Source organism: Onychostoma macrolepis, chromosome 07, assembly GCF_012432095.1.
Source record: "Onychostoma macrolepis isolate SWU-2019 chromosome 07, ASM1243209v1, whole genome shotgun sequence".
NCBI lineage: Eukaryota > Metazoa > Chordata > Actinopteri > Cypriniformes > Cyprinidae > Onychostoma > Onychostoma macrolepis.
In genome coordinates, this window is record NC_081161.1 from 25069858 (window position 1) to 25082463 (window position 12606).

The 12606-nt window shown below is 42.0% G+C and overlaps 1 protein-coding gene across 6 annotated transcripts in view; it reads left to right on the forward strand.

Moving 5' to 3' along the window:
* LOC131543561 (activating molecule in BECN1-regulated autophagy protein 1A-like) overlaps window positions 1-12606 on the forward strand; it is a 109062-nt gene that overhangs the window by 56436 nt on the left and 40020 nt on the right. For all 6 annotated transcript variants that reach the window (XM_058781014.1, XM_058781012.1, XM_058781016.1 and 3 more), the window contains one exon: window positions 4256-4458. In XM_058781014.1, the coding sequence (XP_058636997.1) occupies window positions 4256-4458 (203 nt within the window). The remainder of the gene's footprint in view (window positions 1-4255; window positions 4459-12606) is intronic.

Below are 12606 nucleotides of genomic sequence, written 5' to 3' on the forward strand. Positions count from 1 at the left end.
GCGGGGCCATCTGGCTATATAAGAGGCCGTTTCGCCATAGGATCCTCAGGTTACTTTGACTGAAGCGACGACTGAGTCGTGTAGCTACCTGGCACGGCAAAGTACGCAGTACTCGTTCCATATTTCAGGGAACCGAGGTTACGACAGTAACCGAGTACGTTCCCTGTCGATACTCCACTCGTATCAAGACGCATATGGGAACTCAATTAAATCACGCCGTGCTATGGTAGAGGAATGACTGCATAATATACCTCCATAAGCATTCAATTGCCTATAGGGAAGTGCAATAGTATACTCTGGGCTAAGCGAGCTAACTCATAGAGGTTATGCTCGGCCTGGGTGATCGTTCCATATGACTCTTACATACTCAGTACTTCTAGGACCGAGGTATGCAAGGAACCCACCAGAGAGCTTGAGCGCATCACGGTCAAGAATTCTCCGTCAGAATTGTTCCCATAATGCAGTGCATGTGCGCTCATCTAAGCAAAGAGGACCCTGGCCTGTAAGGTCGGTATGTCCAGGTTATAAAACCTAGCAAAGGTGGATGGCGAGGCCTAGCCGGCCGCTGCACAAATCTCTGTAATAGACACACCGTTAGACCACGCTCATGACGAGGCGATGCCTCTGGTGGAATGGGCTCATACTTCAAAGGGGCAATGTAGGCCCAAAGAAGAGTATGCCAGTGTAACAGCATCAACTATCCACTTAGAGAGCCTCTGCTTCGTGACCGGATGCCCTTTGGCGCGGTTACCGAAGCTAACAAAGAGCTGTTCCGTATGCCTAAAGGAGGCAGAACGCTTGAAGTAGATCCTCAAAGCTCTGACAGGGCATAGCAAGGATAACTCCCGGTCCTCCTCAGAAGGAGGAAGCGCGGAAAGCGTGATGACCTGAGCTCAGAATGGAGTTGAAAGTACCTTGGGTACGTAACCATGCCTCGGTTTCAGGACAACCTTGGAGTCATTGGGCCCGAATTCCAAGCAGGCAGGGCTAATGAGGAGCACCTGTAGGTCTCCTACTCGCTTAACTAACGCTAGTGCTAGAAGCAGAGCATTTTTTAGCGACAGTGACCGAAGGTTCGTAGACTGTAGCGGCTCGAAGGGAGGGCCCTTCAAGGCCTTCAATACAGTGGGCAGGTCCCATGTAGGGATGGTAAGGGGCCAAGGCAGATTCAGCCTCTTGGCTCCTCTCAGAAAACAATTGATTTGTCTCTTCCCACCGATTGGCCTGCTATAGGGGCATGGAAGGCCGCTATAGCTGCTACGAACACCTTGAATGTGGAAGGGGAACATCCCTTATCCAGCAGCTCCTGCAGGAAGGACAGAACCACTGCTAACTCAAAGGTAGACGGGTTTTCCCCGAGGTCTAGGCACCAAGTGGAGAAAACAGACCACTTAAGGGCATAGAGGCGTCTCGGAGACAGGCCTCTGGCCTCAGAAATGGTGTTTAACACTCGCTCTGGGAGGCAGGTAGGCTCCCGTCGAGCGGCCAAAGGTGGAGAGCCCACAGCTCGTGGGTGCCATATCGTCCCGTACGCCTGAGAGAGGAGATCCCGTCTCAGGAGCACGGGCCAGGGAGCTGCTGCCAGCAGCTGAGTCAGCTCCGACAACCAAGGTTGGTTTTCCCACAAGGGGGCCACCAATAGAACTTTGTGTTTTTATTCCCTGTTTCGCCTGATGACCTGCGGAATCAGGGCGATCGGGGGGAATGCATAAAGGAGGCGGTTTGGCCAATCGTAGGCCAACGCGTCCCTGATCTTCGAATAATAAGTCGGGTAGTGAGAGCTGTCTTTGGAGGCTAAAAGATCTACTTCGGCCTTGCCAAAGATCTTCCAGATCTTCTGAACCGTCTGCGGATGGAGCATCCACTCCTCTGAGGGGAGATTGCTCCAAGATAAAATATACGCTCCCTGGTTCAATTTGCCCGGTAAGTGTGCTGCTCTCAGCGAGCGCAGGTTGAGCTGAGCCCACTCTAGAAGGTGCTCTACCAGAACGAAGAGGCGCTTTGAGGAGAGACCTCCCTGATGGTTTATATAGGACACCACGGACATGTTGTCTGAGCAGATCAGCACATGGCGTCCTATTAGGTCTGGCAGGAAAAACTGGCAGGCCCGACATACTGCTAGCATCTCTAAGCAGTTGATGTGGAAGCCTTTCTCCGCTTTCGACCAATGGCCGAAGGTCGGTTTGCCTTCGCACAGCGCCCCCCAACCTGTGTTAGAGGCGTCTGTCGTGACAACCTTCCTTTTGCATCCATCAGGGGTTCTTCCATGCATGGGGTGGAACCCGTGGTTTCAACCAGCATTGGAGGGGCCGCATGCGAAGCAGGCCCAGCTGTAGCACTGGCGATCGTTGATCATCGTTGGCGATCATCAAAACGTTTTGAAGGCCGTAAGTTTCTGTATGGCCAGAGCGCGTTCTGGCGCTACCACAGCTCTCATCTGAGTTGAGTCTAGAACTGTTCCCAGGAACGATACCCGTTGGCTGGGGGACAGTGCGCTTTTGTCAAAGTTGACCCTGAGCCCCAGGCGCTCTGTGGCTGAGGAGGAGGGTCCTGTGAGACAGTAGTTCCACCTCTGACTGGGCCAGAATGAGCCAGTCGTTGAGGTAGTTGAGAAAGCGGATTCCCATCTGTCTTAGAGGGGAAAGAGCCGCGTCCATGCACTTCGTAAAAGTGCAGGAGCCAGGGACAGTCCAAAGGGAAGGACCGTGTACTGATAAGCTACTCCCTCGAAGGCGAATCTCAAGAATCATCTGTGATGGGGGGCTATCTGGATGTGAAAGTATGCGAATGACCGACTGCACGGAGAGAGGGCACTTGTGAGGGACGGAAGAGGAAATTTGCTCTCTTTTTGAGAATGTTTGTGTTTTATTTTTCGCACTATCACAGCGGGTGGTTGCTTGGACGCTTGTACGGGCCCTGTATTTGCACAACACACAATTCCCCTTGCACCCGGAAATGAACGGGGTGAGAAGAGGTTTAAGAGAGGCTGTTTGGTGGGCGGTACGGCCGCGGCGGGACTTGGCCCTCTCCTCTTCCTGCCCTGCAGATCAGGAAGACGCCGGAGGTGCAGGGTCCAACACTATCCTAGGTCGGGGGCCCTGTCGCTTCGGGAAGGGGTGGCGTCTGGCTGACCTCGAGCACCACCAGGCTGGCCATGGACCTCCCTATCGCCTGGGCGGTGGTCTTGGTGGTGTGCAGAGCCAGGTATGTTGCACTTCTCAGCTCCCTGAGAGTCAGAGGATCAGGTTCAGACTCGTCTATTTCAGAGAGGAGTTTGGCCTGATAGACCTGCAGGACCGCCATTGAATGAAGCGCCGAAGCCGCCTGTCCAGCTTAAGCATAGGAGCGTCCAGCGAGTGCTGAAGTGGTCCTGCATGGCTTGGACGGGTGGGCGACCTTTGCCCTCCAGCCGATCGCAGTGGGCTGGCAGAGGTGCGCAGCCACTGACTCATCCAGTTGAGGCATTTTCTTGTACCCCTTTTCTTCAGCGCCGTCAATTGTAGTGAGGGCGGATGAAACGGAAGTACAGAGGCAGAGTAGGGGGCGCGCCAAGATCTCGTTAGCTCGTCGTGAATTTCAGGGAAGAACAGCGAGGGTCTCTGGCGAGGGGCAGCATTTGTAACAATGCCGATTTGCTCTTTTAGAATTTGCGTGAGATTCGCCAGATGGTGGCAGCGAACGGGACCGGAACTGCAGCGATGCTGGAGCTCGAGGAAAAGGCGAATCAGCCGAGCAGATCAAGGTTGCTGGGTCCAGCTGTGAGGCTTGTCAACGGCAAGCAGGCTTCTGGGATCAGCGAAGGCGAAGTCGTCGTCGCTGAAGGAGAAGAAATCTGAGGGTCCTATGGCAAAACGGCCGCTTATATAGCCAGATGGCCCCGCCCATTCTGGCGGGCTTCGTCGCCATAGGCTCGTGCAGCTCCGCTGCTGACACATTGGTTTGTTTTTTACACACTGCACGAACCAATAGTCGTGCAGTTTCACTGCGTGATTGAATAAGACTTCAGTTCAGGAGAAAAAAATCAAGACGCAGTACGAGTGGAGCATCGACAGGGAACAACCTTTTGTCAGAAAAGATTTAGCTTTACCAAGCAAGCAGTTATATAGACACACATCCCGTTCCATCTAAAGTTCCTCCAGGCCTGTGGAGAATTTAACTCTGTGTCATATCAGATCAGACCAGAATCGCCTGAAGACTGCGTGAAGATTTGGTGTAGTCATCACTCACCCTGCTGTGGGATGTGTCTTGTTTGTAGGAACAGCAGGACTGATTGGAGGTCCCACAGAGAGATGGGTCTGATGAATGCGATTGGTCTGCAGCCACGACATCCTGCCCCCACTGTTACATCACAGGGGACACAGACTCTGCGGTTACAGAATGCAGAGACACAAACAGACCGTGACCTTCCAGATGAACCTCAGCTGCCCAGCACTTCTCAGGGGTCACAGGTTACTGATGGTAAGACACTCTCTGTGTGTCAGAATATCATTACTGAGCTCAGGTGAGGTTTGTCCTTGAGATGAAAAGACAAATCCTTGGTTAGTTTTCTGTATTCTGTACCAAAACATTCTTTTTATCCTTTAGACAGGCTCACTAATCTGAATAAATTCAGTCTGAGTGCAAGTTCCAGTTGCAATGTTTATACTGTATGCCTTAAACTTTGCAGTCTGATGACAGTATCTGTTTACATGCGCCACACATGTATTCATTGCATGCAAAACTGTGGCATTTAGTGTTACCATAGCAACAAGAAGCTCTCAGTGCTCCTCTCAGGGATCTTGGCCACAACTTTTATTTGTTCAAAGACTTTTTTGAAGTCGTTGTTTCATACTTTCCATCCCTCTTGTCTCCTAACAGTCTTTTTATTTTTCAGAATGTTAAAAAGACAGTGTCCACCACAGTGTTGTTACTGTTAACTAAAACTAAAGCTATTTTTATTAAATGAAATATAGGTGAAATAAATTAAAATTACAGTTAAAATATTACTTATATAAGCTACATATTTAAAAAATAAATGTATATTAAAAAACTAATAAAAATGACAAATGCACATAATTACTAAAACAATTAAAACTGAAAATATATTTTAAAACGGTTCATTCAAAATATGCATAAATAATATGATACTTTATAAATAATACTAATATAACACTGCTGCACCAACACTTCACAGCCTACCACCATGTTTATTTCTGTGGTGCAAATGTAAATCCTCATTTTTGAATCCGACTGTACAAATGGTCTGATTTACATGTCAGTTATCTGATTATTTAGGCTTTTTCTTTTGGATTGTGCTCAGTCAGATTATTTGTTTTCGTTTGAGGTGTTTGCATAATGATTTTTTCATTGAGGTATCGCTTCAATTTATGGAGTATTAGGCTCCGTGTAAACATAGCTCCCATTTGGTTTTGTAATATTTGTTATTCTGTAGCCTTTAGTGAGAAATCTGAGAGGTGAAGAGAGAAGATTTGGTGCCGCATTTTGTCTTTTTATGCTAATGGTAATTACAGGGGACAGGAGAGGCCTCTCCACTGGGCACCTACCAGCCGAATCTCTTAAGTTAATGTGTGTGTAGTATTGCTCTCATGTTTAATGGCGGTTAGCTTCAGAGAGAGCATTCATGCCAGAAAATACTACATTGCATCTCTCTTTCCTGGTACCAGCCATATTTTCTCCTCAGCCCAGCCTCCATTACCCATCAGCCCACTTTAGCTCTCTGCTCTTATTGCTCTTACTCTTCATGTGTCGCTTTTAGCAGCATGCCGAACAGATGAATAAGCATGTCTCGATGAAGCTTAACTATTTTGAGGGCCCAGATATAAATCGCAGAAATAAGCAGAGCGACAGATTTAACCCAGCTGACATTTGTATTTTTAGACCGTTGGGCTGTTTAAATGTGCAGTTTTATTTATAAACATGGTTAGCAGTCGGAGCCGCTGCAGGAATGATATGTCTGATATAATGCCTGGTGGGAGCTCAGCTTCAGAAGAGTCAGATCATAGTGTGTGCAATATTTAGCAGCACATAATTAATAATTAACTTCTTTCCATATAGATTGTAAATGTAAATCTGACCATCTGTCTGACGTTTCCTGTCATTTATTTGTCCTTTGCACAGCTTACATAAGGTTTACTGGCATGGAAATGCGTAAGATGAGCCTCAGTGTGTAGAGATTTGCACAGTACAGTTATAGTAACTGTTATTATATGTAATATTGTAATCAAGTTACAAAGTGCTAGGGAGTAACAGTACTAGAGTGCTGTAGAGAAAACAGAAAGTAGTGTTGTGACTGAATACACCAGTGATGTCTGCCAGATGACACTGTCGAAAACAGACTGTGTGAGGGCTGTCTATGATTTGAAATGTACAGAAGTATTTAGCAGGTTTCAAACCTTCTGGTTTTGTCTTTTTTCTCCTCACTCTCTCTGTTAGTCCAGGTCAGTTCAGTTTAATGCCATGAGCAATACTTAATTAGTAATTCTTGGTTGCGCAGCACAGGTATAAACACTTGTAAAGCTCTGTCAGAAAAAGAAATTGTATGAGTGCAGATAACAAACATAGAGAGATTCTTTTTTTTTTTTGAGGCTTATGTTTCAGCTCAGGACATCATAAAGTTGACATTTCGCTTTAAACTTACATAGAATTACAGGTTAGCAGTTTTAAAGTTTATAAGCTGTAGCTGGAAAGTTGTAGTAGTGGGAATAGTTTTGAAATGACTGTGTTAATTCAGTTGGATAAAAGGATTAAAAGCGGGAGGAAAGAGGAGGGATAGGGATGAGCTATCAGTACACCAAGAACATGCGGCCCTAGCCGGTACTGCCTGAAGCGACCTCTAAATTGATTGGCTCTAGCTTTAGAAAGAGTCAAATGAATGTACTTCTATGGAAAATTGAGCATTAAAAAAGGGCAAGAATAGAAACAGAAGAACAAGCACCTCTTTCTTGTTCAATTTCAAAGCTGAACCCTGTTAAGTGTAGTGATATTTAGGCAGTAGAGTTTTTAAAACAGTGGATGAATAGAAATACAATGGTGAAACAGGAAGGAGACTGTGAAGTCCCAGAGTACAAGCACAGCCTGAAGCTGTGTGAAGTTTGGTGGTTTTAACAAATTTTGGAAAGCTTTGACCTCTGAAGGAATTAATCTCTAAGGCTCTTTCAAAAGCTGTCCTTTCAGATTTTGAAGAGTGTACGTCCTTTGTTTAGTCTTGTGTATCTAGACTTTTGACTAAAATAGAAGAAAATACAGTTCTGCTTTTTAAATTCTTCTCAAAAGTATCTTTCAAAGATTTGATGTCAATAACCTGGCAAGCTTTGGCAAAACCAGTCATTATTTCATCCTCAGAAGCAGTTCTGTGTCAGCTTGTTCCTCGTAAACAAGATTTGGTTTCTTTGTGAACTGATTAAAATGAACCTGTGTGCTCTTTACTCCTGGATGTTATTTCAGGATAGGTTAGAGATAGCAAGAAAAAAATGCTTTGCAGTTTATTGTAGAATATCAGACAGACTACCAGTGAATGGACGGGGGTCTGAGGTCTGCTGGTCTGGTAATGTTGTGTTTAAATATATCAATTTTTCTTTTCACTTAAATTGATTTGCATGTAACCTGTCCATTATACATATAGCAGCAGGTTTCATGGCAGTGCGTGTTTTGTTTTGTGGCTGGTTATGATTGAGGTCAGATGTGCTACGTCTTCGCCTGCAGCACCTGTGTGTTTGTGTCTCTGAGGTACTACAGGTGCCAAGAACTTGATGACTCAAAGTTTTAGGGTAGAGAAGTTCGCTTCTGAGTGTCTCACCTCAAGGAAAGCCATCTTCCCACACAAACAGTGCACACTCCCTGCAGTGAGATCTGTGGGCGAGGGTTAAGTGCAGTATCGTTTTAAACTGCTGTCAGTGAATAAGTTTAGGGTTAGCATTAGCATCCTCTCTGTGCATTTTATGTAATGAATATGAGAAAAGCGCATGTTATATTTACTCAAGTTATACTAAGAAACACAAAAGAAATGCTCAGACGTTGTCTCTCTCAATCCCTCCCCCACTCTATTCTCTAGCTCTATCTGTTGTGAGCGCTGTATTCATTGTTACATGTTATCCTCAGGTTGTTTATCTTATCAAGTCTTTGTTATGAAATATGCTTTTTGGAAAGAACAACCTCACTTTAGCTTTAGTCAGAGAAATGAAGAATCCAGCCAGCCCCAAAACTTAAGAAGTCCATTTAGAGGACTTTTTCTTTTTTTTTAATAATGTTTTTTATTGTAATTTTTAATGTATTGTAAATTGTCTTGTCTTTTGTATGCTGGTCTTGCTGTAAAACCAGTTGACCTTAGGGGACATAAATAAAGAAAGAAAGAAAGGATCATGTTCTGGGAATGTTTCTTTGCATTCTAGAGATGTGATCTCAGTCCTCCTCCTCTCTCTTCATTTCCTTGAGTAGACTAATGATAGCTCATGCTCCATCTGAACCTGAGTTTTCTGCACCTGTCCTTTTGTTCTGAGAGGCTAAAGCTATTGATATCTTTGGTGTCGTAAGTACATGGATCATAAAAAGGCATAGCAACAAGCAGTGTGAAAATACGTGATCTGGGAGCCATTTACTGATGATATGGAAATGTTTTCCTACACTACCACTCAAAATGTTGGGGTCGGTAAGATTTTTTAAAAATGTTTTTGAAAGTAGACTCTTATGCTCACCAAGGCCGAATTTATTTGGTCAAAAATACAGTAAAAACAGTGTGAAATATTATTACATTTAAAAATAATTTAGATATTTATTGTATTTTAGAATTTAATACAATTTTAAAATATAATTTATTCCTGTGTTGGCAAAGCTGAATTCTCTGCAGCCATGATCCTTCATTCATGATCCTTCCTATCATTCTAATATGCTGATTTGCTCAAAGAAACATCTAAAAAAATTCTTATTATCATCAATGTAGAAGCAGTTTTAAAAGATTTTTGTAATGAAATAGAAATGTGTTGTAACATTATAAATGTCACTTTTGATCAATTTCTAATGCGTCTTCGCTGAATTAAAGTATTCATTACTTACTGACCCCAAATTGTAATGTACATATGGATCTCTTATGGACCTACATAAAGCCTTATTCATTACAATCAATTTTATTTTCTGTCATATTAGTGCTTAAAGTAAACCAGTGTTATTTTCATAATGTTGTTGTATGTTTAATATATCTGGCTGTCACACTATTTTACTTTCATCATTCTAATGTTTAATTAAAATTTTAAGTAATGCTTCTAATAAAACATTTTACACAAAACTATGAATAGCTCTTTTGAATAAAACTGGTAAACCAAATAGGTTTAAATAGGTGTGGACAAGTCAAATGACCAATCGTTTTTCTCACGCCACAAGAGGACATCAAGGTCCAGTTTATTAATGTGTGTATTATAATACACAGAAAAAAACTATTTAAAAAATGACAAAGGATAAACAAACTTCCAATAAACAAATTGTCTTTTGCATTAAAGCAAATGTGTTGTCAGCTTGGGTTGTGTTGTCCAAAACATGTGAATGACCAAAGCGTTTAAATATGTAAACCTTTTTCAGATTTCCGGTTCAGTATGGGGGCCTATTTGGGTTTAGGTCGTTCTGAACATTGTAATGGGAGGATTTAGTCTTGTACCACACACACACACACACACACAAACCTGTAAAAATGAAAAGTGTTTTGACTGGAACTGACATCGGTGACCACAGACAGTTGTGTAGTGTGAAAAGAACAGTAATATGAAGATGTTGTGTAGAGTATGGACACCATTAGCAATATCCTACTGAATAAGAGTGTTCAGTTTTTTATGTGAAGTTATTTTTTGGGGGGTGTTGGGATTTGGCATTAAAATTTTTCTCACCACCCAATGCCTCAGCATACTTCAGTGGTCAGAGATTAGACAGACAGACAGTGGCTAGTCTCATTATCTGACTTCATGATGCTTAGACACCTTAACTCTCCTTTACAGAGGAATCAGCTTCAGCTGTCATAGGCAGAATACCAGCCAAAGGTCAGGAGAGTTTTCATAATCTCTCCTTCTCCCTCTTTTCTCTCAGTGTCCGTTCACCTTTTTAATATGCATGCATATCTATAATATGTATGCGTTTACTATAGAAAACGGCCAATTTCCATGTGTTTGAATAACTAGTGTTGTTGATATCCGGTGACTCATGCACCTTTAAGGGGATTTACTGTACAGTCTGTCAAAACATTCATGTGAAGCACTGTGGTCTCAGAAGAGTAAATCCTCACATTTCCATTCTGACATTGATGGGCCGTTTGTCTGATACTGAAAGCTTGTTTGTGAGAGGATTGTGCAGTATAAGTGGTGTTCGTGTTGCAAACTGGCCAACAGGAAAGCTGTATGTGAGAATGTTCCAATTACTTTTTAAAGAACACAGATGATACTTTCTTTCTTTCTTTCTACCTCTTACTCATTCAACACACACCCGCACGCTCGCTATTTTGGAGGCACAACAGATGTTAGGTATTAGATAAATAATTAATTTATAGCTCAAAGACAGTCTTCGCTCCACAGCAAAATTTATTCCTTACAGAAGCCTGTGGGTGCAGTCATTGCAGAGAGATTACTTTTCATTGTTCAGTCAGCACAAACCCCATGAGGAGATGCTCCACAAGGAGCCATTTAATTGTCTAACACGTGGACTGATATTGGAATGGTCATTAGCTGTGTATGAACATAAATGCTGATGTGATAATAGTGCTGCACACAGGGTGCCGTTGGCTCAGTCACAGAGCTGCATTCAGGGCTCTGACAGATCTATGAGTCCCCTGAATGACGTCAGTGTAAATGAATGAGCTGGATGTCAGTGTTCTTTGGTTTTAAAGAAATATTTGTTGTTTTCTCAAGCGACTATCCATAAACTGCCTGTAAGAAATAAAATGATTTGTAATATGTGTAAAAGAAAAAGAAATCCAGATGAAAAACAGATCAAGTCCTGGCAAAAAGTGGCTATTAAGCATCAACCCTAAAACACAATAAAATGCACGATTCAAAATGTAAAAAAAAAATCACAATATTAACAAGATGCATTGGAGCATATGTTTACAGACTCCTCTTAGTGTATTTGGAAAACATTTGCATACGTTCTAGGTTTTTACCCATAACTAGAGTACTGTTAGATGTATCAACCTAAAGAGAAGCATGCAACTATGGCTGTCGATAGAATACAATATACAGTATATAGTAGTGGCGAGCGGTGACTTTTTTAACAGGGTATGCCGAGTGCTAAGATTAAGCCCCTTGAGCTTGGGGAGATGCCCCGGTCTACGTCTCTGCATCAACTGCATGAATCTTTTTTTTTTTTTTTTTTCATTCATTTTTTATTCCCAGTGAATAGGAGTTAAAACTCCCACCTGGATGACAATAATAGACCATGCAAAATACCAAAAATAAATAAATAAAATAAAATAATAATAATAATATCTTTAAAATATTGCCAAGTAACGTTGCAAACAACAATAAAATCACAGAAGGACTTTAACTGTAAGCGACACAAGTATACGGAAAACAAAGGTATTGTTTCCTATTTTTTTCTGATGTTTGTTATTATTTCAAATTTTATATACATTTTTATAAACTTTTTTTATTTATTTACTACTTAGGCATGTTGACAATAACGCCATCAACATTGTCTATGACCAGATATATATTTTAGTGGACTTTCAAAATTTGCTTTGCTTGAGAAAGCATGAAAATATACAGTTATGATGGGTTTTTTTGTTTGTTTGTTTTCATATGATTTCGTCGGGTTAGTTTTGCATCAAACACAATGTAATTTTCGGTAAATCGAGATCTGGCAGCAACAGCGCATTTTTCCGCTTGGGCAAGCGCTTCTCCCGCGCATGAAATCACGCGCATACCAGCAAATCACTGAGAGCGCGCTACAATCCTGACGAGTCACAGCCACAGAGCGGAGGCGCCAAAGCTGCGGAGAACCCGCTTACCCGGGAGCTTCCGTCACTGACGCAGATTTACAGAAAATGACCATTGTTTTCAAATAAATAATTTTACATACTTATTCCCAACACTTTATTAAGCTGTAAGTCACATCTCAAATGACAAGGGATCAACTTATAATCATGTTTATATTCATTAGCCCGTGAACTCATTCTCTCTTGGGTATGCGGCGCATTCGCAGCTTATATGGACGGAACGCCACTGGTATATAGGTATACTAGATAGGGATTTTTTATGTTTTTGAAAGAAGTCTCTTATGCTCACCAAAGCTGTATTTTCAAAAATATACTGAATATTATTGCAATTCAAAAGAACCGTTTTCTTTTTAATAATTTTAAAATGATATTTCAGCATATTTAGTGTTCAGAACCATTTATTATTACCAATATTGAACAACAGTTGAAACAGGATTCTTTGATCATAGGAAGTTTAAAAAGAACAGCATTTATTTGATATAGAAATCTTTTTAACGTGATAAATGTTTTACTGTAACTTTTAATCAAATTAATGCATCATTGCTGAATAAAAGTATTTCTTCTTCTTTTTCTTCAAAAAAAGTCTGACCCCAAACTTTTAAACAGTAGTGTAGATTGAAAAAGCTAAATTAAATATTTAA